The sequence below is a fragment of the Salmo salar genome, chromosome ssa20, assembly GCF_905237065.1.
Source record: "Salmo salar chromosome ssa20, Ssal_v3.1, whole genome shotgun sequence".
In the NCBI taxonomy this organism is placed as follows: domain Eukaryota; kingdom Metazoa; phylum Chordata; class Actinopteri; order Salmoniformes; family Salmonidae; genus Salmo; species Salmo salar.
In genome coordinates, this window is record NC_059461.1 from 64460339 (window position 1) to 64484628 (window position 24290).

At 43.5% G+C, this 24290-nt stretch overlaps 3 protein-coding genes and 1 pseudogene across 3 annotated transcripts in view; 1 reads left to right on the plus strand and 3 right to left on the minus strand.

Moving 5' to 3' along the window:
* Positions 1-724: 724 nt before the first annotated feature.
* On the minus strand, positions 725-7716 carry LOC106581075 (protein KIAA0100-like; annotated as a pseudogene).
* A 5514-nt stretch (positions 7717-13230) lies between these two features.
* LOC106581179 (glyoxalase domain-containing protein 4) lies at positions 13231-17977 on the minus strand. Its single transcript, XM_014163057.2, has 9 exons — positions 17746-17977; positions 17516-17565; positions 17237-17357; positions 17021-17165; positions 16137-16270; positions 15792-15878; positions 14279-14392; positions 14110-14196; positions 13231-14018 (listed from the first exon to the last, which is right to left on the minus strand). Exons 1-9 carry the CDS (start codon positions 17833-17835, stop codon positions 13953-13955), a joined length of 894 nt encoding a protein of 297 aa, XP_014018532.1. The 5' UTR covers positions 17836-17977; the 3' UTR covers positions 13231-13952.
* A 178-nt stretch (positions 17978-18155) lies between these two features.
* Positions 18156-21318, plus strand: mrm3a (mitochondrial rRNA methyltransferase 3a). The gene is made up of 4 exons (XM_014163055.2): positions 18156-18588; positions 18763-19007; positions 19119-19286; positions 19439-21318. The coding sequence occupies exons 1-4, from the start codon at positions 18485-18487 to the stop codon at positions 19993-19995; spliced, it is 1074 nt and encodes a 357-aa protein (XP_014018530.2). The 5' UTR covers positions 18156-18484; the 3' UTR covers positions 19996-21318.
* typx (Tryparedoxin) overlaps positions 20775-24290 on the minus strand; it is a 79975-nt gene continuing 76459 nt past the window's right edge. Inside the window, exon 8 of the mRNA NM_001173858.1 lies at positions 20775-21873. Coding sequence (NP_001167329.1) covers positions 21691-21873 — 183 coding nt within the window. The 3' untranslated portion in view covers positions 20775-21690. The remainder of the gene's footprint in view (positions 21874-24290) is intronic.

Sequence of the window (24290 nt, forward strand, 5' to 3'; positions counted from 1 at the left end):
ATGCTGCCACCACCATGCTTCATCGTAGGGATGGTGCCAGGTTTCCTCCCGACGTGACGCTTGGCATTCAGGCCAAAGAGTTCAATCTTGGTTTCATTAGACCAGATAATCTTGTTTCTCTTGGTCAGAGTCCTTTAGGTGCCTTTTGGCAAAATCCAAGTGGGCTGTCATGTGCCTTTTACTGAGGAGTGGCTTCCATCTGGCCACTCTACCACTCAGGTCTGATTGGTGGAGTGTTGCAGAGATGGTTGTCCATCTGGAAGGTTATCTCATCTCCACAGAGGAATTCTGGAGCGCTGTCAGAGTGACCATTGTTTTTTTTTTTTGGGGTCACTGCCCTGACCAGCTCTGGGAATAGTCTTGGGGGTTCCAAACTTCTTCCATTTAAGAATGATGAAGGCCACTGTGTTCTTGGGGAACTTCAGTGCTGCAGAAATGTTTTGTTACCCTTCCCCAAATCTGTGCTTCAACACAATCCTGTCTCGGAGCACTACGGACAATTCCTTCGACCTCATGGTTTGTTTTTTGCTCTGACATGCACTGTCAACTGTAGGACCTTATATAGGACAGGTGTGTGCCTTTCCAAACCACATTCAATCAGGTGGACTCCAATCAAGTTGTAGAAACATATCAAGGACGATCAATGGAAACAGAATGCACCTGACCTCAATTGAGTCTCATAGCAAAGGGCCTGAATACTTGTAAAAACCTGTTCTCGCTTTGTCATTATGGGGTATTGTGTGTAGATTGATGAGGATTTTTTTATTTTATTTGAATCCATTTTAGAATAACGCAACGCTTTAACGTAACAAAATGTGGAAAAAGTGAAGGGGTCTGAATACTTTCCAAATGCACTGTATGTGATCGTCCGATATGTGTCTATTGCTGACTGATGAAAATACAAATGTTGATCACAAAAAATGAGGATCGCCTTGAGGTTCGTGCTTCATTGAAACACCTGACTCACATTTGAAATCGCAGTAGAACTTGAGTGGCAGCATGTTCCTGTGGACGGTTTCATCTCCCCATGGCTGGCCTAGTGGCAGCATCTGCCTGCGGCGAGCCCGGCCCTGCCCGTCCTGCTCGGTCCCGATCAGACGGCCTGACAGCGCCCAGTCCCGGATCTCAAACAGGTAACGAGGATAGTCCCATATTCTCACTGGCAAAGGGGGAAAAAATAATTTTGATTAAATATAACGATAATATTATCAATATAAATAATTAAGGTACGGAGCAGTGGTCAAATGTAGTGTACTATAAAAGGTAATTGGGTTCCATTTGGGACACAACCCCATCACTCACCCAAGAAGGCAGTGAGGTTGAACTTGATTGCCCGGCACCACTGGACTACCTGGGGGAGCCCTTCTCTGGGGAAGGGGCTGACTCCGTCGACGTCCCTCAGCTGCTCGCGGACTTGCTGCGGCCCGTGGAGGGACTGGTCGGCCAGGGCCACCAGCTCCAGGTCGGACACTGTCCAGGTCAGAAGAGACTTCCTCATGGGCGTGTTGGAGTAGAGGCGACGGGAGCGCTGGATGTAGATCTCTATGTGTTTGCGCTCTAGAGACGTATACAGCTCTTCTATCTTCCTGGCAGGCAGCAGTTCTCCGTGCTGCTTCCGTTGGTCAGCCACCTTCTTGTCCAGCAGCTGGAGCCTCTTGGAGCTCTCCTTGCTCTCGTCCTTCATCAGCTCGTAGTTGTCCCTTAGCTTGATCTCAAACACGTCGTCCAGGAAGACGAAGGAGAACTATCTGATCTTGAAGACCAGATCTGGGGGCAGATGCTGAAGGCCTGGCTGGAGGCCTGGGGTCTGGTCTGAGCCACTTCTGAACGCTGATGAACTTGTCAAAGGAGTTGGAGAAGTTGTACTGGTAGGGGAACTCCACAGCCAGGCAGAGGCAGGTGAACACCCAGACACGGTTGTGTTGGGTGGAGAGGAAGGGAAAGAGGTGGCGTTGGTCCAGGGCCTGGGTGCGTCTGGACCTCCAAGCCCTTGAAGGAGAATATGTTGTTGCCGTCGAAGTTGAGAAACATGTGGGGTGAGCGGATGTTCATGGAGCCGGAGTGAGTGGAGAGGGACAGGGCGTGTGTGTGCAGCAGAAGGTAGTTGTGCTCCGTCACCTGGGCTGTGAAGCGGGTTCCGCCCAGTTCTAAACACACAGACAGGTCCTTGACCCTGCTGTGGGCTGGAGAAGTCTTAGTAAATCCACTCTCTGGTGGATCTGCTAAACTCTCGTCATCTCTTTTCTCTGTCAGGCCTAGAGAGTCACACAGAGTATTCCAGCAACCCTGGCTCTCTGTCACGTGGTGATACAAAAATGTGGTCTGATGGCATCCACTGCACTGTCAGCTCCTCTTGACACTGGACCTGCACAAGGGAAGAGAACGATGCATGCGAACTTATCTGAATAACACTGTCAATCAAGAAGAAGGAATAGGACTGATAAGCCTGATGGACTGACGGTAGGATGAGTAATTGTAACCTACCTCCACGTTCCCAGTGGTGACGTGGTAGCAGACGGCCAGGATGGAGAGGCTGAGGATAGGGTTGGGGGTTTGGGCTGAAGGACAGCAGGGCTCAATGGTCTCTGTGAGAGCCTTCACCACAGACACACACACACCCTGGACAGACACCGTGGAGCTTTCCGCCGAGTCTTGGGCCTTCACTGTGTCCAGCCGCAAAGACACAGCTCCTAGCACAACACAGGAGCCAATTACCATACTCAATGTAGGCCTAGTCAGAGATGGATATTAAAGGGTCCATCCAAAATGGCACCCTATTGCCCTCAAACTCAACTCTGGACTGGAAGCCAGTGCCACTGCATTTTTTCATTGTTCCCCTTTAATCAGAGAGTGATTTAGAACTAGGACACCAGGTGCAGAAAACATGCAGGCTCCGGACCTCGTACGGAATGAATTGAGTACCCCTGCCCTATATAGTGCACTAATTTTGACCAGGGGCCATAGGGCTGTAGTGAACTATATAGGGGATAGGGTGCCATTTTGGATGCACACTAAACAGCACTTCCCATTTAACTTACCTGCTACATTGGAGAGTGTGAACACATTGACATCCTCCAGGTTACACTCAATCTTAAAATAAAAGACACCATGACTGGGGGAGGTTGTCCCAACAACAAGGACAGGTACAGGCACCACATCTGGCTGCTCTGAGGCCTCCAGCTTCCTGCAGCTGTCCAGGTTACAGAGGGACAGTAGGCGGGACAGGCATAGGGCACTGGTCTGACACCTCCAGCTGTAGGCCCCTCACACTGGACTCCACACTCACACTCTCAGAATGGCTACTGGACTCACTCTGGGACTTGTTGAAGCTCCCCTGGGGTGACAGAGACAGTAAAGATAACAATGGCTGGTGTAGTATTGGTCAAATACTAAATCAGGGCTGTGATCATCAGGTCAATACAGGAAAAGAAGGGTATTTTTAGAGCAGGGGTGTCAAACTCATTCCATGGAGAGCATAGTGTGTGGGGGTTTTAGGTTTTTCCTTTCGATGAAGACGTAGACAACCAGGTGAGGAGAGTTCCTTACTAATTAGTGACCTTATGTCATCAATCAAGTACAAGGGAGAAGTGAAAACCCGCAGACACTCGGCCCTCGGTTGAATGAGTTTGACCCGTGGTTTAGAGGTCAATTTCAACGATTTATGAATAGATGGTAATTTCAGAAAAGTAAGGAATTCCTGTAGCCTGATTTTGGTGATCTTCATCACATCATTGGAACCCAGCTGAAACCATGGGGAGTAGTGAGTGTGTAACCCTAAATAGTTATTGCCTACCTTGTATGCCTGCCTTACCTGCAGTGTAAGGGAGTCGAGGATGAGGGCTTCCCCCCACACGTGTTTGCCAGGGGGGTTGGGGGGGCCTGCTGCATGTGGGGATCCTGGCCCACCCTCCACCAGAAGTGTTCCAAGGACAGAGAGAGGTGGCGGTGAACATTCTGGAAATGAAAGCTCTCTGCATTTGTGCTGATGTCCAGGACGTGCTGCATCGCTACATTATACATGACATATTCAGATCTACTGAAGATCACAAGTCACATTACTACACTTTGGGATGCAACTTTAACTCTACTCACTATGTGTAGGTGTGTGATGATTCTGTGATGTAAATGGATATTGCATTTGATTACCATATATAGAAGAATAAAGTTATTGTAGTTCATGTGTTACAGAACAGTAAAAAGCTGACTGTGCCTTACAAAAACACTTCTGATGACTTATCTAATCTATCAGGGCCTGGTATGTTTGGAAAGGGTTGATTTAACAGCTCTAGCACCATGACTTCCTGAAACCACTGCAATGTTGAAAGCAGAATGAACTGAAGAAAAATACCCACTGCTGTTCATTGGCATTCCTGTCAATCCTATCCAGGCAAGACTAAACTTTGTGTTCCCACAACAACATATTCTTGACCTTTAATGCAACGGGAGTATATTTTGACCATGCCCTGTGTGAGTGTGTGTTGTGCTGTACCTGTGCTGACTGAGATGAAGCCCAGGGCGAAGGGAGGGGTGTCTCCCAGCTGGACAGACACATTGACATTGGACACTGAGGAGCTGATCATCACTGGGGCGTCCAGATGGGGGAAGTTCCTGTAGGACGGGAGGGTATGCAAATACTCCACACCACAATATACCACCAGATACAACAGAAACATGAGGATTAGAGTGTTAATATCACAAAGAAACCATGTTATAGGGTCAGGTTAGTAATGCATGTTGTTGGATATTGTCTTTACATCTGTTTCAAGCAATCAACTGGTGTGCTTGACATTCTCCAGTCTGGTTTGTCAGTTGAAAATGCTCATACCTCTTTCTATGAGCTGTTTTCCGATGAATAAGCTGTTCCCATGGAAACAGGTCTAGCCAATGGGAGAACTCCTAGTGACGGTAGTGGATGATGCAGTTGTTGACTGTGACTGACCCTGAAATGTCCACTGATGTCACCTGGGGACATGAGTGGGAGATAAGCAGGAGACTTCAGAACAAACTTATTTCTTACAAGAGATCAAATGTCAAACATATTTGCAAAGAGCTATGATGATGCAATGCAACTATGAAAACTAGTAACCATATCAATCAAATCCACACCACTCACTTGCAAGACAGTCCTGAGGGTGTTAAGGCAAAGGATTCTCTGTCTGCTCTGGGAGAGGAGAAGCCCATCTGATGATACACAAACAAGGAATGGATATTTTCCCCACCCTCCCAGACCCTCTCGTCCCCTCCTCTATGGCTACATCACAAATGGCAACCTATTCCCTATATAGTGCACTATGTAGGAAATAGATAGCCATTTGTGACACTTCTTTCTGGTGCCAAGCTCTCCACTCACCCTCCAGAAGTAGCTCCAGGCTGCTCTGAGGGAAGCTCATCTCAGGGGTGAAGCTCCTGAGCGACAGCTGCTCGTCCTCACGTCTGTATCCCACCTTCAGAGACTTTAGTGTCCAGTTCAAGTGTCTGGATGATTCAGATATACAGTCAAAGGAAGAAGAAAATGGAATAACAGAAACACAAACCAACACATAAAATATAATTCATACTAACGCCATGCCCTATGACTGACCTTTTCTGGCTGTGCATGGACAGGGTTATACTAGTATTCTCAAACTCCACATTGACCTTCTGGGGCACCAGCTGATGAAACTGCTCCACTGCTTCAGTCTGGAAAAACTCACCCTTTTCACATTCTAAAAGAAAATGACAGACAGAAGTGGTTGTGAATAATGCATCTCCGAATGGTTCTCAAAATGACCTCACAACAACCATACAATAACACCATGTCTGCGTCTCAAATGGCACATTTCTCCCTAAAGTAGTGCACTACATAGGGAATAAGGTGCCATTGGGACGCAACCCATTGCCCTTTCTCACTGTCTGCAGAGAGAGTGCTCTCCAGAGGAGGAGGTGGAAGCAGTAGCCAGCAGTGTTCTCACACACAGGGCCAGTCGGCCTGGACGCAGCTCTGGAAGGCTGACCTCCCCAGACAGCACCAGGCTCAGGGACGTCTCCGCCAGACGTCCCTGAGACGTCCCATCTCATAATTTCATTTTCTCAAAAAATCAACTATTTTACACCATTTTAAAGATAAACTCCTCGTTAATCTGACCACATTGTCCGATTTCAAAAAGGCTTTACGGCGAAAGCATAAAATTAGATTACGTTAGGACATAAACTTCACAAGAAAAACCACAGACATTTTCCAAGCAAGGACATGCATCACAAAAACCAAAAATACAGCTAAAATATTCACCAACCTTTGATGATCTTCATCAGATGGCACTCATAGGACTTCATGTTACACAATTCATGTATGTTTTGCTCGATAAAGTTCATATTTATATCCAAAAACCCCATTTTACATTGGGGCGTGATGTTCAGAAAATGTATTCCCACCAAAACTTCCGGTGAATGAGCACATCAATTTACAAAAATACTCATCATAAACGTTGATAAAATGTACAACAGTTATTGAAAGAATTATAGATATACTTCTCCTTAATGCAAACGCTGTGTCAGATTTTAAAATAGCTTTACGGAGAAAGCACATTTTTCAATATTCTGAGTACATAGCTCAGCCATCAAAGCAAGCTATACAGATACCCGCCAAGTTCTGGGGTCAACTAAACTCAGAATTAGTATTATAAATATTCTCTTACCTTTGCTGATCTTCGTCAGAATGCACTCCTAGGACTCCTACTTCCACAAGAAATTTTATTTTGGTTAGAAATACTCCATATTTATGTCCAAATACCTCAGTTTTGTTCGTGCGTTCAGATCACTATCCAAAGGCATAACGCGCGATCATAAATCCAGACACGAAAAGTCAAATAGTTCCATTACCGTTCGTAGAAACATGTCAAACGTTGTTTACAATCAATCCTTAGGGTCTTTTTAACATAAAACGTCGATAATATTCCAACCGGACAAAAGCGTATTCATTACAGAGGAAAAAGAAGGAGCGGCGCACCAAACGTGCCTGCGCAGTAAACAACTCACTGGTCCCAGGCAGTCCACTCATTGACTGAGCTCCTATTTTCTGCCCAGTAACAGAAGAAGGATGAAACACGTTTCTAAAGGCTGTTGACAGCCAATGGAAGCCTTAGGAAGTGCAACGTGACCCCACAGACACTGTAGTTTCGATAGGGATTCAAAAGAAGAACTACAATTCTCAGATTTCCCACTTCCTGGTTGGATTTTTCTCAGGTTTTTGCATGCCATATGAGTTCTGTTATACTCACAGACATCATTCAAACAGTTTTAGAAACTTCAGAGTGTTTTCTATCCAAATCTACTAATAATATGCAAATATTTGACTCTGGGCCCGAGTATTAGGCAGTTTACTCTGGGCGAGCAGTAGGTCAATACTTGAGGTGGTCATGTACCATAGAGACTCTGACAGGGCTAGGTTTAACACCATCACGTTGATGGAGTCAATATGGAAGGACAGCAGCTAAGAGCAAAGACAGACAGCAGCTGAGTGAACTGAGAGCACTTTTTTCATAAAATATTTTGTGAGTAGCATTCTTATATAAACAGTTGTGTGTTGGTCCCTACCTGGGAGATAAACCGCAGGGTTGTGGGGCTAAGAGGAACCTTCCCTGACTCTCCTCCATCACAGCGCTTAGGCGCCCGAGGTCTCAGAGGCTGTTGCAGGTCCACTCTCACTCTGGTCTCACCCACACACAACACCAGGCACATCCTGAGAAACAAACACACAGTTCACAACCTTGTACTGTTGAATGATTCATGGGCCCTTTCCCTTAAAAGGGCAAGAAGGCTGAGAGATATGCAATTATGTTATGAGGTCATAAGATTGTATAAACATGTCTTTAAAACACACACGGCAGGTTCTGATTTAAAAGTTTGCTTGAAATCCATATCCTATTTCCTGAAATAAACACAGAGAAATGCACCTGGTTTAAAACCGAATTGTAGTCTTACATGAGTTGAAGGTTGTAATTTAATCTACAACGTTTGACCTAGAAACAATAGACAAATAAATACCCTTCCCAATGAAGACAGAGAAACATGATTTCTAGGAATATAACGATTCACCGACACGCATCAGTAACCGATTAAAATGTTCAAGATGCAAGTGCATCAGTACGCGAACCCCAAACCGACCCAAATGAAGCATGCATCAGTCAGAAAATCGATTCAAAACTTACAAGTTGCCGGTTCACAAATGTTTTGCTTATATTACATTATTTCTACCTTCCCAAAATAGAGTGCATTCAGAAAGTATTCAGACCCCTTCACTTTTTCCACATTTTGTTACATTTAAGTCTTATTCTAAAATGTATGAAATTGCCCTCTCCCTTCAATCTACACACAACACCCCATAATGACAAAGCAAAAACTGGTTTATAGAAATGTTTGCACTTAAATATCACAGACACAAGTACTCAGACCCTTTACTCAGTACTTTGTTGAAGCACCTTTGGCAGCGATTACAGCCTCGACTCTTGAGTCTGACGCTCCAACTTTCTCTCATTTTTCTCTGCAGATCCTCTAAAGCTCTGTCAGGTTGGATGAGGAGCGTCGCCGCAAAGCTATTTTCAGGTCTCTCTAGAGATGTTGGATCGGGTTCAAGTCCAGGCTCTGGCTGGTCCACTCAAGGACATTCAGAGACTTGTCCCGAAGCCAATCCTGCGGTCTTGGCTATGTGCTTTTGGTCGTTGTCCTGTTGAAAGGTGAACTGTCGCTCCAGTCTGAGATCCTGAGTGTTCTGGAGCAGGTTTTCATCAAGGATTTCCCTGTACTTTGCTCCGTTCATCTTTCCCTCGATCCGGACTAGTTCCCAGTCCCTGCAGCTGAAATACATCCCCACAGCATGATGCTGCCACCATCATGTGTCACCGTAGGGATGGTATTGGCCAGGTGATGAGCAGTGCCTGGTTTCCTCCAGATGTGACGCTTGGCATTCAGCCCAAAGAGTTCAATCTTGGTTTCATCAGACCAGAGAATCTTGTTTCTCATGGTCAGAGTCCTTTAGGTGCCTTTTGGCAAACTCCAAACTCTGACATGCACTGTCAACTGTGGGACCTTATATAGACATGTGTGTGCATTTCCAAATCATGTTCAATCAATTGCATTTACCGCAGGCGGACTCCAATGAAGTTGTAGAAAAATCTCAAGGATGATTAATGGCAAAAGGACACACCTGAGCTCAATTTTGAGTCAATTAGCAAAGTGTCTAAATACTTATGTAAATAAGGGATTTCTGTTTTTGTAATAAATTTGCTACATTTTCTAAATACCTGTTTTTGCTTTGTCATTATGGGGTAGTGTGTGTAGATTGATGAGGATTTTTTAAATATTTTTTATCCATTTTAGAAAAAGGCTGCAACGTAATAAAATGTGGAAAATGTCAAGGGGTCTGTACTCTTTCCAAATGCACTCATTGGGAATGAGTCATAGCTAATTCGTAAACAATACATATTTATACATTACTAGCGCAAAAGACAAGTTAATTACTGGGTTATTTCAGAACCAAAGTGCCCCCCTAATCTTAAAAAGTCGTAGTGGGGTGGTAGAAGCCTAGTCTCCCTCATGGCTCAACTCAGGGGCCTACATAGTACATATACATACATCATTTAGACACACAGACACACATCAGCTCAGACAAATCCAACTCAGAGAGGCCCAGCTCATGAGCTCCATCAGCAGCAGATTTGAATTTAGAATGGAAAATGTGTTTATGCAACAAATATTATTACGTCGTAACAAAACAAACCGAATCGTTTCAAACTAAAACGTATCATTCCTGTATGGTATCGGAGCCCATGTATCTAGCTCGATATGTATCGGAAAGATCCACATCCTTAAATTGAATTTCATAAGCGACACGCTGTGCGTAATTGTGAAGTGAACAAAGCCTCTCAGAGGTGTCACCTACCAGGCTGAAACTGGATAATGATTCCACGCACTGAAAAGAGCCCCACTGATTTTATCTTCAGCTCAGTGTCCAGTTTGTTTTGGAAGAACCGTACCACCAGGCTGCATATGAACCATCTGAAAACATGCAGAGAGAACATCACACCATGTCAAATGATTTGATAATGTCACCAGTCATAAAGAAATTATACATGGGTCAGTTATCAGCATCCCAAATGGCACCCTATTTCCCACTTCTTTTGATATGGGTCCTGGTCAAAAGGACTGCACTACATAGGAAATAGTGTCATTTTGGGATGCTACCATCATTAGTGTGCCACCTATCAGCCATGAGTAATCTTGTCTCTCACTTCTCCATCAACAGAGCTGTGTGCATTTGTTTGCCTGTCATATTGAGATCCATCAAAGGACAAGCTGGCACTTATGTTAGTGCACAAAGACAGGCCATTGTTTTAGCCAACTCATGCAACAAAGCTTCAGCAGTTCAGTTGTAACTGAAGATATGCATAGATACTGTCAGAAAAGGGCACAGCTGCAGCATTTGATGAAATGGTAAGAGTTGTTTTGTCAACAGAATGAAGCGATATCAGACAGGAATGTTGTGTAAGTGTGCTTCCCCCATGTTAAGGCATGTCTTCTCACCTGAAGAGTAGGACAGACAGTATCAGGAGCAGAAGTAGTGCTGGTAAGACAATGAGCAGGAGATAGATTCTGTCCTGATGTTGCGCCCTCTGGCACACCCAACCTGTGGTCATGGGGCTGGTTCTTTTGATTTCAATGCCACACGGTGGTTAATTAATAGACAGCTTTGCTCCTCTTTGAAGCCCGGAGACACCTGTCATGCAGGTGCATCGAGCTTAATGTCACGTTATGTCTTGTTAGCTAAAGATTTAAGTGCATGCATAACACTATTCAAGAGCAATTAAATAACATATGCTAGTGTAACCGATGTGAAATGGCTAGTTAGTTAGCGGTGGTGCGTTTCAATCAGTGACTCGGAGAGGAACCTACACTGTTACACAAGTTAATGTTGGCCTGTCTATTCTGGAAAATCTGATAACTACACTTTGCTAGCTCTAGGGCCAGACTGTGGTATGCTAACGTTAGCTAACTGGCTTCAGTACCTGTCACAAAAAAAGTTTGCAGGAAACGATAATGTTAGCTAGCTGGCTAGGAAAGATGGAACGCTAGCAATGGTTCAGTTTCGAGTAGCGAGTTAGTTAACTATACTCACGTCACTAACAGTAGTCAGTTACTAGCTAGCTTGTAACGTTAGTTGGCTAGGTAAATAGCCACGTAGCTAGCTACCGCGTCAATTGAAACATATGTTGACAAATTTGGTAGTTGGGGGGGCTACCTAACAAAAATAATCCCCGTTTCAGCTTGTTGAAAATCTGAATGTCTCAAATGTTCAGAGTACACTGGCAACTTTATTTTTAAACAGCACCTAGCAACAAATGTAGCTACTTTTAAAAATGTATTTGGAACTTTTAGCAACTTCTGAAAAGTGACTCAAACGCTAAAATGCACACATTTTCCCTCTAAATTACACAAAAACGATTTTATCGTCATACACTCAGTTACAACACACGTGCCTGGCTGCAAAAGTGCATTGTGAGTGACGTCAGCAGCAGGCCAGCAATGTATGCGTTCGACGGGACAAACCTAATGAATATAGTTGGTCACAAATGTTTGATCTTGAACAGAACTTACAACATCAATCAACATGTCTCAATCAAAATTGTACAGCCAGAACTACAGAAAAGAGTGGGAGTCTGTACCTGAATTTAAAGGGTGGCTGAAGCCAGTAATTGGGGATGATTGTCAGGCATACTGTGCGTACTGCAAATCAGATATGCTTGCAAAAATGTATGACATGAAAAAACATTGTGCTACAGCAAAGCATATAAATAAATCAAAACCGTACAACGCAGTCTACATTACCACAGTTGGTTAAAAAAGTGGATAACTGCAAAAGCGCAGAAGCTACTATAGCATTCGCTGCTAGCATGCGACCATTTAGGTATGGCTTGCAAAGCTGCCTTTTCAGATTCTGTGGCAGCAACGAACTTCCAAATGCACCGCACCAAGTGCACAGAAATGATTAGGGGAATACTGGCTCCTTATTTTCTCAAAAAGGTAACATCAGATGTGGGGGATGAGAAGTTCAGTCTCCTTTTGGCTGAGTCCACTGATGTCAGTGTCTCGAAATACCTGGGTGTGGTGATTCGGTATTTCAGTGTTAAAAAAAGAACCGTTGTGTCCACATTTCTCGGGCTGGTTGAATTGGCACCACAGCAGCATACAGCTTTAAGGCCGCTCCATCCTCTTCTGCTGGTTCCAGCTTCGTGACAGTGAAGATGAAGAGGATTTCCTTGCCAATCTATGATTCATCATATTTACAGTATGAATGCAAGGAGTGGACTTTCTGGAACTGGCGGAGACACAGCTGATGGTTGCAGTGTGTGCGAAAACAGTGGCAGTATCTGGAGGAAACCATTGAGCAGCTAGCCAGCCAAGCAGCACAACGAGCTGGAGAGAGATGCTTAGCGCATACATTATTATTTGAGTTGCTTGTTCAATAAGATAGCATATATACCTTGTTATTAGCCTGTACCTATAATTGTTGAGCAGTTAGGTAGCATGTAAACTAACTACCAATACACTGCTTAAAACTATAATTGTTCAGAATGTGTAGGTTTAGTAGTTAAGAAAATAAATAAAATGTAATTGTTCAATGTGTAATTGTTCAATAAAATTCAATGTGTTGTGTTTAAAAATAAAAATGTGATCATATAAAATGTGTTGTGTTTATATTACTTTTACAAATAAAAATATATAACTAACAAATGTCAAATATTTTTCGCCGAGATGACCAGTCAATTTGAGTAAGTTATTGTGTATTCGACGTAATGACGCAGTTATACGTCATTGCGCAATGGCATCACGTCTTTTAGCAACAAATCGACCTTCCTTTAGCAACTTCCCCAGAAAATTAGTTCGCAACACTGTTCTCGTCTTCGTTACATTTTCAGTGGCTGTAAACCCCTGACCCAAGCCCATTGTTTGATCAAAGCCAGAGACGACTGCTTTTTCACCCTCAAGTGCTTCGATGACAGTGTGCATAATTTCAAAGTGTCCCCATCAGCATCATCTTCTAGGTGTGTTGTCTACAACTGTAAACAGAGGAGCGATGAGAAAAAAGTCAATGGCCGACTAATTTGTAACCGGGAGTTCGAAACGCCTCACACTCAACCCACCCTTCACCTAGCTATATTGCACTTAATCATCTTTTTCAATCAGTGAACACACAAGTTTATTGAACAATTATTTAATATGCTTCTTTATTATGCAGCATAACCACTCAAGAACAGCTAGTTTAAAAATAAACTAGACACGTTCTTATTCAGTGTCATTCATCTCATGCCAAAGAAAGGGGATCACTAGAAAATGGTAGTAGGAGTGAGTTGTTTACAAAGGTTAGGCAATTCTCCCATCTTCAAGAACATTTTCATGCCATCCCGTTCATATTGCTCAGTTTGATTTGCCAATTTGATAGTTCAATGAGCATGACATGACACAGCTTCTACATCACAAGAGATATGCATATACCCCCTTGTTTCAGTGGTTTTTCAACCAAGGGCCGCACACCAATGTCTGCACATTTCACAAACCTTTACCTACAATTTGGCAGTGTGAGGACTTCACATGGATATTACTCTTCTACCATAAATTCACTGTTCTCATGAAGTCACAAGTATTAGTGTTTTACTAATTTCATTGAGCTGAAGAGGTACAATTATTTTCAATGCATACACAAACAAGGTTAATATAAGTGGTCTATGTTCATCAAGCTTCTGCCACAGTATGACTCAAATACAGCTACACTTTCAGTCTCATTCTAACCATCTCAAAATAATACTTCTGGTTGAGTAAAATCTACTGACATTGTGCAGCTGGAAGGGTAATGCCATATATGGTGCAAAAGGTTGGAAATGTCCAGTAGACCCATGATGGCTAAGCTATGTTCTTCGCACTTATGCTGAAGCCTTCTGCTTGTTGTGCTTGGCAAACCAGTCATCGCTTTTATCTTCAGCCATAGCCTGAAAATAAATTAGGGTAAAAGATTAAGAGCATGTACTCTGTGATAATGCAAAGTATTGATTCATTTGTATAATATTTCTAAATACCAACCTTATCCAGCAATGCATTTCCACTGGGGTCCATCTGGGCGAGTTGTCTGAATGCCTCATCTCCCACAAAGCAGATCTCATGGGCATCCTAGAAGACAGATGACCACAGTTATGTGAGAATTTATAATGAATCAAGTCTACCCATGTTAATAATTTGGTAAGGCACTCACTGGATCAGCCAAAATGACCACTTCTACTGTTGCCTTCCCAGGGGTGTCCAGGCTAACCAAGGGAGTAAGGATTTTCTGGTTTTCTTTTGTCATCAGGGCTTCAAGATCTGCCAACTAAAAATAATAAAACAAATAGTTGAATATTGCTTTCTGTGTGCATGTATGTAAATAGTCAACAGGGCAAACAATTTAAGAATTTAAAGCATTGTATTGACCACTTTCTGTTTTTGCTAACTTTGCCGCACAAGGGCGATATGCGCAAGGTGGTGGCAGAACAAGGGGGAGGTTTTATAGAACGGCAGAAAAAAAATTAGCCTCCATCTACAGTGGCTTGCGAAAGTATTCACCCCCTTTGGCATTTTTCCTATTTGCCTGGAATTAAAATTGATTTTTTTTTTGGGGGGGGGTTGTATCATTTGATTTACACAACATGCCTACCACTTTGAAGATACAAAGTATTTGTGAAACAAACAAGAAATAAGACCAAAAAAAAAGAAAACTTGAGCATGCATAACTATTCACCCCTCCCCCTCCTTCAGGGTTATCTTTGGTCTCTTTGTTGCCTCTCTGAATAATGCGCTCCTTGCCTGGTCTGTGAGTTTTGGTGGGCAGCCCTCTCTTGGCAGGTTTGTTGTGGTCCCATATTATTTTCCTTTTTTAATAATGGATTTAATGGTGCTCCGTGGGATGTTCAAAGTTTATGATATTTTTTATAACCCAACCCTGATTTGTACTTCTCCAGAACTTTGTCCCTGACCTGTTTGGAGAACTCCTTGGTCTTCCTGGTGCCGCTTGCTTAGTGGTGTTGCAGACTCTGGGGCCTTTCAGAACAGGTGTATATATACTGAGAACATGTGACACTTAGATTGCACAAAGATGGACTTTATTTAACTAATTATGTGACTTCTGAAGGTAATTGGTTGCACGAGATCTTATTTAGGGGCTTCATAGCAAAGGGGGTGATGCACGCACCACTTTTCAATTTTGAAACTTTACCAATTTGGACTATTTTGTGTATGTCCATTCCATGAAATCCAAATAAAAATCCATTTAAATTACAGGTTGTAATGCAACAAAATAGGAAAAACGCCAAGGTGGATGGATACTTTTGCAAGGCACTGTACGTTGCTTACGAGTGCAATTCACACTACTTTTGGATTAAAGTTGGATTTTAGTTTGTGTCATCATCGCAAAATAACCTACAATATACTTAAACACAAACTTCAACCAGTAAAATGTCTCTTTGGCTAGCTTTTGCTACAGCCTGTATCAATGAGCGTTAGTATTCTAGCTAACAACCGCTGCATCCAAAATAGTTATTTTGGTAAGATCACAACCAAATATAATCTTAGTGACTGTTCATGCAAGAATCAAAACATAATTGTATGCGTATGTTGTATGCGTATGTTGAATGGGCGCAGATGGCGATGGCTTTCTTACTGCAGCCAAGAGTCGGGCACATCTGCGCGTGACGTCAGTGTGTCATGTACTGGAAAAGGATCTATTACTTCACCTGCTCACGTGGACAAGAGAACGCTATCCGCCCGAAGGCTGTCCCATGATCTACTGTCCCACCAATGTTGTGAAGCTCTAGTTTACACTGCAAATATATAGAAAAACACACACCTAGCATTAGCACCATCTTATCAATTCATGCAAAAACACAGTTGCGTTCAAAGTGCAGAACACAGGAGGCTGCTGAGGGGAGGACGGCTCATAATAATATCCGTAACGGAGCAAATGGAATGGCATCAACCACATGGAAACCTTTTGTTTGATGTATTTGATAAGATTCCACTAATTCCACTCCAGCCATTACCACGAGCCCATCCTCCCCAATTAAGGTGCCACCACGGACCTGAGTGTCTGCGAATCCCATCAGCACAGTCTTCTCCTCATGTCTCTCTATCACCTTCATCCCCAAAAGGGAGGACCAGTAGTGTGTTGATTTCTGCAGGTCAGACACTGCCAGACACACCTTCTGTACAGGATCTTTAACCAAGTGAAAAACAGATACACATTCACAATATACAGGTAACTGCCAAAATAAAGGAAACGAGGGACACAACGTATTCTGAAAGCAGGTGCTTGCAAACAGGTGGGGTTCCTGAGTTAATTAAGCAATTAACATCCCATCATGCTTAGGGTCATGTATTAAAAACGCTCAGTTGCCCATTATTTTGGCTACCATGGCTAGCAGAAGACATCTGTGACTTTGAAAGAGGGCTATCAAAGGAGCATAGGGGTTTTTAAGGTGTGTGTGTCACCAGATCTCAACCCAATTGAACACTTATGGGATATTCTGGAGTGGTGCCTGAGACAGCATTTTCCACCACCATCAACAAAACACCAAATTATGGAATTTCTTGTGGAAGAATGAAGGTCACATCCCTCCAATAAGTTCCAGACACTATGCCAAGGTGCATTGAAGCTGTTCTGGCGGCTCGTGGTGACTCAACACCCTGTTAAAACACTATGTTAGTGTTTACTTTATGTTGGCAGTTACCTGAATGTAAGGAGTATTCATATCTAGACTGGTTCCAGGTCTGTTTGTGCTCTTGCCTACTCCATGCAAGCCAAACATGGCATGGCAAGGATTGGCATGATGGCACAAACAGACTGGTACCCAGGTTAATTCATTTCCTCCTGGACTTTAAAATAAACATGGTAGACTATAGTCTACTGCTCTACTTTACAGTATACTACAGCAATGATCTTCTGTGCAAAGCACTGTTGACCCACCATTAGGAGGCTGTTCTTTGTCCACCAGGTAGAAGCGATAACCTCCTGGAGCCTCAGCCAGATAGAGGGCCTTTCCAACCTCAGTGAGGGGCCAACCAAGCCGCTTAGCATTACTGACAGCCTGGCTAGACTGCAAAGTCAGACCCTGAAATTGAGTTAGGATTGGGTTAAAAAATATATACACATATGGTTGTTCATTAACAACCATTCACTTACCAGGAAGTCATTGCCAAGGCGATATTCTCCAACTCCATAATTGTAGGTAAGCTCAGCCACAAAGTGATCATCTTCTGGACCAAAGCCGACCATTGTCTTGCTCCATTTTCCATCATAGGGGCTTAACTCACACAAGCAAGTAGGGCATCATATGAGAGAAAGAGTGACCGTATTGTTACACAACATGTAATTCAAACAATCCATTTTCACAAGAGGTGTTTGCAGACCAAAGTCCGTTTCAAGGTGAGGTTTGAACAGTAAAGTTGACAGCCTGCCTACCCATTACAAGTGGCCTTGCATCCTTCTTCAAACTCTTCGTGACGCAAAATCTGAAATCAAATCAGTGATTTTGACAAAACAGTGATCCAGTCCCAATATCACGTGTTTACAGCACAATGAACAACATTGAAGAACAATCATAACAAAAGAATGCAACAGTGGTACACTGCGCAAGGGAAATCCACTGCGCACATGTTTGAGGATGTTCTACGAAAAAGCTGAACATATACCTTCATGCCGAGCACATCTCGGTAAAAGGTGGCCGTTTTGCTTCTGTCACCCACTTTGAAAACAAAATGCAAGGCTCGCCTCGAAGCCATGTTAACCCGGTGAGTTTGCTATGTACTATACGATTATATATCACGCTCAGTTTGTCTACGTCGATTGAGGAGCCTTGCAATCGATTGCTCTGGTATCGATTCTATGGAAGACAACATTTTCGGTACACTTCAAATTATTTGCCACTCAATCGCAGATCCAAAATCTATCTCAAGATAACGAGGAGTATTTACATTAAAAGTTAAGCATCTAATATTGTTTTACAAATCAGTATTACCAACATAAAATATGTTTTACTTGGATTACCCCCCCCCCCCCCCCCCTTTATAATGGTATAAACCAACCAATCGTCATGCCACTGTCGAACGTTACCACGCTCTCTTCTTGCTGTTGTAGCAAAGATGGCGGCGTTCGTGAGAGGCATGTTTTGGCATCTTATTGTAGCGGAACGAAGTAATATTCTGAAAAAAAAGTAACGACTGTATCGTAGATTCAAAGAGATACGTGCGAGCATTGAAAAGGAGGCCTGTGAAGGTGTTATATCCTGATAGTGAGACGACATCTCCAACATCGAAACAGACGTCTGATCGAATAGTCAACAAACAGCCTCAGAAAGTTGCGTCCAACGTGAGGGAGTCCACTGCCAACGCCATTTTAAAAAATGAGACCACTAATAAACGTGTTGGCAGCATGTCATGGAGTGACGGAAATGGCAACGCATCCTCATCCAATCTGAAGGACCAACTAGGTGGCCTCAAATTCGAAAGGGCCTTACCTGGTGACAAAAGATTGGCGTAAGTCTCAGTGCATGTTGGCTATCGACTCTATGTTATATGATAGTTGAGTGAATATATCCTATTTAATTATAGTGGCTAGTAGAGGTCTAACTATGGGACTGTTATGTATGTTTGCTAGCTGATGTTCAGCCCAGATATCATGACCTCCTCTACCCTCTCTCCATCTCCCAGGAGGGCGGTGAGTGTGGCTTGCTCCAGGACGTTTCGGGAGCACCAGGGTAAGATCCTGTTGGAGGGGAGACGTCTGATCTGCGATGCCCTGGCTGCTGGAGCCAACCCTCAGATGGTGTTCTTCAGTTCTGTGGACAGACTGTGTGATCTCCCCTTGGACAAACTGAAGAGGGCCACTCTGGTCAAAGTCAAGTTTGAGGACATCAAGATCTGGTCTGACCTTGTAGCTCCACAAGGAGTGATGGGTAATGTGGGCTGCATGTTTTCATTTTCAGAATGCTTTTGAAGTTGTTCTACATACTACTGTATATTGTTGAGAATAAGTACTGTATATTGACAACGCTTACCCCTTGTAGCCATATTTTCTCGGCCAGACCCATCCCGGCTGACATTCCCTCAGGACCAGCGTGGTCAGTCTGTGCCGCTGTCCCTGATCTGCGACAACGTGCGGGACCCTGGGAACCTAGGCACCATATTGCGCTGTGCTGTTGCTGCAGGCTGCCACAATGTCCTGCTCACCAAGGGTATGTCATGATAGTAAGCTGGAAATGGGCATAATCCAAGTCAGTGATGCCATTTTGAGTGGAGCTGATAGTGAGGAATTGCTGTGTATGAACCTGTGCACTACTCTGAATGGTTCTTTCACTAAGTATCTTGTGTATGTCTATTTTCACAGGTTGTGTGGATGCTTGGGAACCTAAGGTGCTGCGAGCAGCGATGGGTGCCCATTTCCGCCTTCCCATCTTCCCCAGCTTGGACTGGGACGACATTCAAAACCAGCTGCCAAAGTTGGTGACTGTCCACGTGGCAGATAGCTACTTCTCTCTCAGAGCCACTGCAGTTGAGGAAGCAAACAAACCTTCAAAGGTGGGGGACTATGGATGGGTGAGTAGCAGGCCTAATTGTAAAGACATGAGCTATAAGGAATATGAATCAGATTCCGACTCCGAACTGTCACTTCCAAGAGTGGAGACCAAGTTGTACCATGAGCCCTGGGCTCAGGGGAACACTGGTCTTGTGATTGGTGGAGAGACTCATGGACTGAGTCTAGAAGCTGTCCAATTGGCTGAGAGAACTGCCGGTCAAAGGCTGTTTATCCCTGTGGTCCCTGGAGTGGACAGTCTCAACTCAGCCATGGCAGCCAGCATTCTCCTATTTGAAGGCAGAAGGCAACTGTTGAACCTAATGGAGACATCTGGGAGGAAAGTTAAGTCTAAGGTGCAATTTCCATGATCCGTCCATTGGAATCCATTTGAGTGTAATGGACATGTTATTCCTGGTGTTGGTCACTTTTTCCATGCATGCATTCATGACGGCACGACACCACTTCACTACCTCATGTCAGACGGAATCATATGGATGGATTTAATTTCCATATTCAACTCTCAGCTAATAACTGAAGTAAAATGTATGTTCTTTCCTGTCTGCATATTTCATCCATTGTCTTCCAAAATTCCTGCCAGTGTGGCTTTAGAAGCTTCACTTAGTCTCCACACGCAGTTGGCCTCTAGATTTCCAGCCAGTTGACTGTAAACTGCTGCCATGCAAGAGGACTGCTTAATCTCTATACTGGACATGTGCGTCTGTTTAGCAAGGGACATAACCTGTCCATCTAATTTTTCACTGACAGGCATGAAAGCAATTATCATAGTAACCACAAGGTGGCGCCTGAAGCAACTTCTGAGACCTTACTGAACATTTACTGTATGTTATGAAGTTGTAGGGTTAAAAAAAACTGCATGTGAAAGGTGTGAAATACTTAGTTGTCTTATACTGTAAACATATGGGTTGTGTACAAATGCCTGACATAAAAAAGAACAGTACACTTGATTTTGTTTTTAAAATATAAATGGAAACTACATTTCTGGAGTCATTATATAAATAATGCACACATGTAGATGTGATAAAGCTAATACTGTCTAAAATACATTTGCTGCCAATGGAATAAAACAGTTTGACCAAGTGAATGAGAACTGGCCTCATGGATAGAGGAAGTTGACAACATAAGACAGTTGTGCTTAACAGTGAATTTTAATGGCTTTGAAGTCATGACTAGAGACAACCAGGGAGTGACAAGTGTGAATTCATACTTAGCAACTAAGGTGGATTTTAATGCCATTTTTGTGCCTTCAAAAATATCTGGCCTTTTCAATAGAGGGGATCTTCACAGAAAATCCTCTTAAATGTCATGGTGGTTGAGATGGAAACGTAACAATTGGGTAGAGCTGACTATCACTAATTTCATGATAGAACAAGGCAAGTGAATAGTATTTGAAATCCCATGACACAAAGCCAGATGCAATACAAAACAAAAGACAAAATGACCTTTTTAAAACAGGGAAATCTTAACATTTGTCTATACTATTATGCAGCACCTTTAAGACAGTTACATTAAGCTGAAGTTCAGGACATTTTCTGCACTGCATATTTGTAAATTACAACTATAGAACTTAGAAAATTTGTTGCAATCATTTTATTCTTTCTCAGCACATTTTGGAAAACAAAAGCAATGTGGGTTCAACAAAGGTAATAAAGAGACATTGTCCATTGGGTCAACATTGTGTGGTTTCTTCTAGTTTCAAGAAATGCTAATAATGAAACTGATAAAAAAAAGCTATTGGAAGCCAAAAAGCAACAGAATGTCCATATTACTGTAGGGGCTGTAGTCAATGCAAGGCACCACAGGAGAAGGAGAAGACTCCATGAGAGAAAGACATGTCTAAAAAAAGGTAATGTCAGTAAAAAGTGAGACCTTCCTCTGACAGAAAGGGGGGAGAGGAGGCTGGTGGTGGTAACCGGGAGGTCAGGATTTGATGGAGGTTATGGGTTTCGGTCCCAAATGGCACCCTATCCCCTATATAGTGCATTGCTTTTCAAAAGTAGTGCACTATATAGGGTGCCATTTGGGACACAGCCTAGGTGTGCTCTCTAGATGGGCTCTGGTTTGAGCTTCTCAGCCAGGAAGTCTTGGACAAAGGTCTCCACCACGGTTGGTGTGATCTCCTCCACGTCCTTAACGTACTTGGCCCGGGCAGACATGTCCAGGATGGTGAGCAGGGGTGCTGCCTCTGGGAGGTTGGTGTAGTCACGCAGGGAGTCACTCATGTCATCCTGGGAACAGACAGGTCAGTCATGATCATATGACAATCTTGCCTACCAGCTGACTGTCAAAATGAGGTAGCAATTATGCCCGAGAAAGAAGTTATGACGAAATCATGACATGATTACATGTGCAGTAGACTAGCCTACATATTATCAACAACAGTTTATCCTGTGTGTCATGCAAAAGGAATTGCTAGATAACTAACATCCTTATGATGAAATATAAAAACAGAATTGCTTCAATCAGTTATGACTTGATATTGGTAATAAAACTGGAACAGCACACAAGATGAACTATGCACTTAATATTACTCATTCACAACTCAAGGTGATAGTCTCAATGTCTGCTTGGTTTTGAAGATGGGATCTCTTTCCTCCTGCAGGCAGTGTGCCCAGCTAGCCAGGGTTCCATCATGCACCCCACTCATGGGGGGGTTCCAACATCATCCCTCCAAAGCCTCACTCACGGATTACAAGGCTGGGAAGCTTCAGACACACATCACAGCGTGTTTGGATAGTGTATGTGTGGGAGGGAAGGAAGGGAGGGAGAAAGAAAGAGGGAGAGTGTTGTATTCCCTCATGCCTGGTGAGGAATAGTATAAAAGGGCGTGTGGTGGAGCTTTGACGACAGAGTTAGTCGGGACAGAACTATGGCACTTCCTGAATGTCTTTTTACAAGCCCTCAAACACAGATCCAAGCCTTGTTCAGCCCCAGGCTTGATCTCACCCCTTTAACAAATGGGAATTACAGACAGGGCCTAGAATCATAAGACAGCAGGAATAACTCACTATAACACCACAGCAGACAGGCAGCAGCTCCCCAGCCCACTCACTTGGAGGGGCAATCAATTATTCAGAGAGAAAATAACACAGGCTCTTTTTGGCAATACTTGCAATAGCATGTCATTTCAGTTAGTAAATCAACAAAGCTGCATTAGTTCCAGTCAGTCAAGACTTTTGTTGATTTATGTGAGGTCGCACATTTCAGCTCTGTCATTTAGCAGATGCTCTTATCCAGAGTGACTTACAGAATAAATTAGTGTTAAGTGCCTTCCTCAAGGGCACCGACAGATTTTTCCCCTAGTCAGCTCGGAGATACGAATCAGCGACCTTTCGTTTAATGTCCCAACGCTCTTAACCGCTAGGCTACATGCCGACAGACTAGTATCTAACGTCGACTGAGATGGTCTCTTGCTTCCTCATGACAGGATGAGCTGACTTCCCCTCAACTAAGCCCTCTGGGTGAGAGAGGCTTGGAAGAGATCAAAGATAGAACAATTTCATATGGAAAAGATTATTTAAAAATACAGAAGTTACAGGAAACGACCACAGGGTGGCACTGTCACAAAAGCTTGGCACTCATTAAATCACAGCTTTTCAAATGTTTTCCTTTTTTGGACGAACACTCCTGTTATCTGGCAAAATAGCAGTAAAACAATTCAAACTAAACATGGATTAAACTGCACAATCAGCTCTCAGACCTCTCAAAGAGCAGCTTGGCCGATTTGCTACTTAAAATGGACAAGTATGTATGCCAACACAAAGTTTGACCTCAACTTGTTGCAAAACTGCTAGCAGAACAGTTGAATTATCCTGTGGCATGTAAAATCTGGAGAGCTCAATTCCTCTGAATCTCTCAAATCTGATCTGGGAGCAGACCATTGAGTCTTATTAAACCTATTAAAGTTCATAAAAATATCAAATTAAAGTAATTGCTACACTTATGAGGATGATTCATGTAGCCACAAGCTACATTCTCAAGCTTTAAAAATCTGTGACTCCACACATCCTCCCTAAAGGCTTCTCTTGCAAGCTCAGATTGAAGATACATCCTCGGGCATCGCCTTAGAAAGGAACCACAGAAAGAGAAACCACAGAGGAGTCTGTCAGCGTGGCCTCCCAGCCTCTTAGATATGAAGAGATGTAATCTCCCTGGCTGTCTTCTTCTCTGTGGGAAGTCTTGCATCTTCCTTTGTGTGGCTGCTAACGCTATGTAAACTGTTCTTCATAAGAAGCAACCAGTCCAGCCGTGAAAGAAGGAGGGAGACAGAGAGAGAGGCCAGCCCCCGCCCTCTCCAGCCCAGTTCTGAACACAAAGAGTCGCTCTGCTATGTCTGGCCTGCAGTCACTGACTGACTGCCGTGATAAGGTTCCTGTGTGTTTACCGTATGGAACCTACTGCTGCACAATGTCAGGTTTATTCTGCCCATTGTAGCTCTGTGGCATTCCACAGAGTAGACTACGGTCATCAGACAAGGACCTTCAAAGATAAGAAGCTCCCATTGGCCAGACGGCCTGGGCAGCAGCCTACTGATTGGTGAGCTTGAGCCTGGAGAGTTCCCCAAAATTCAGGATACAATTGGCACAGCGATATGATTGGCTGAACAATGACCTATCAGTCTGTATCAATGGGATGCTGGAAACCC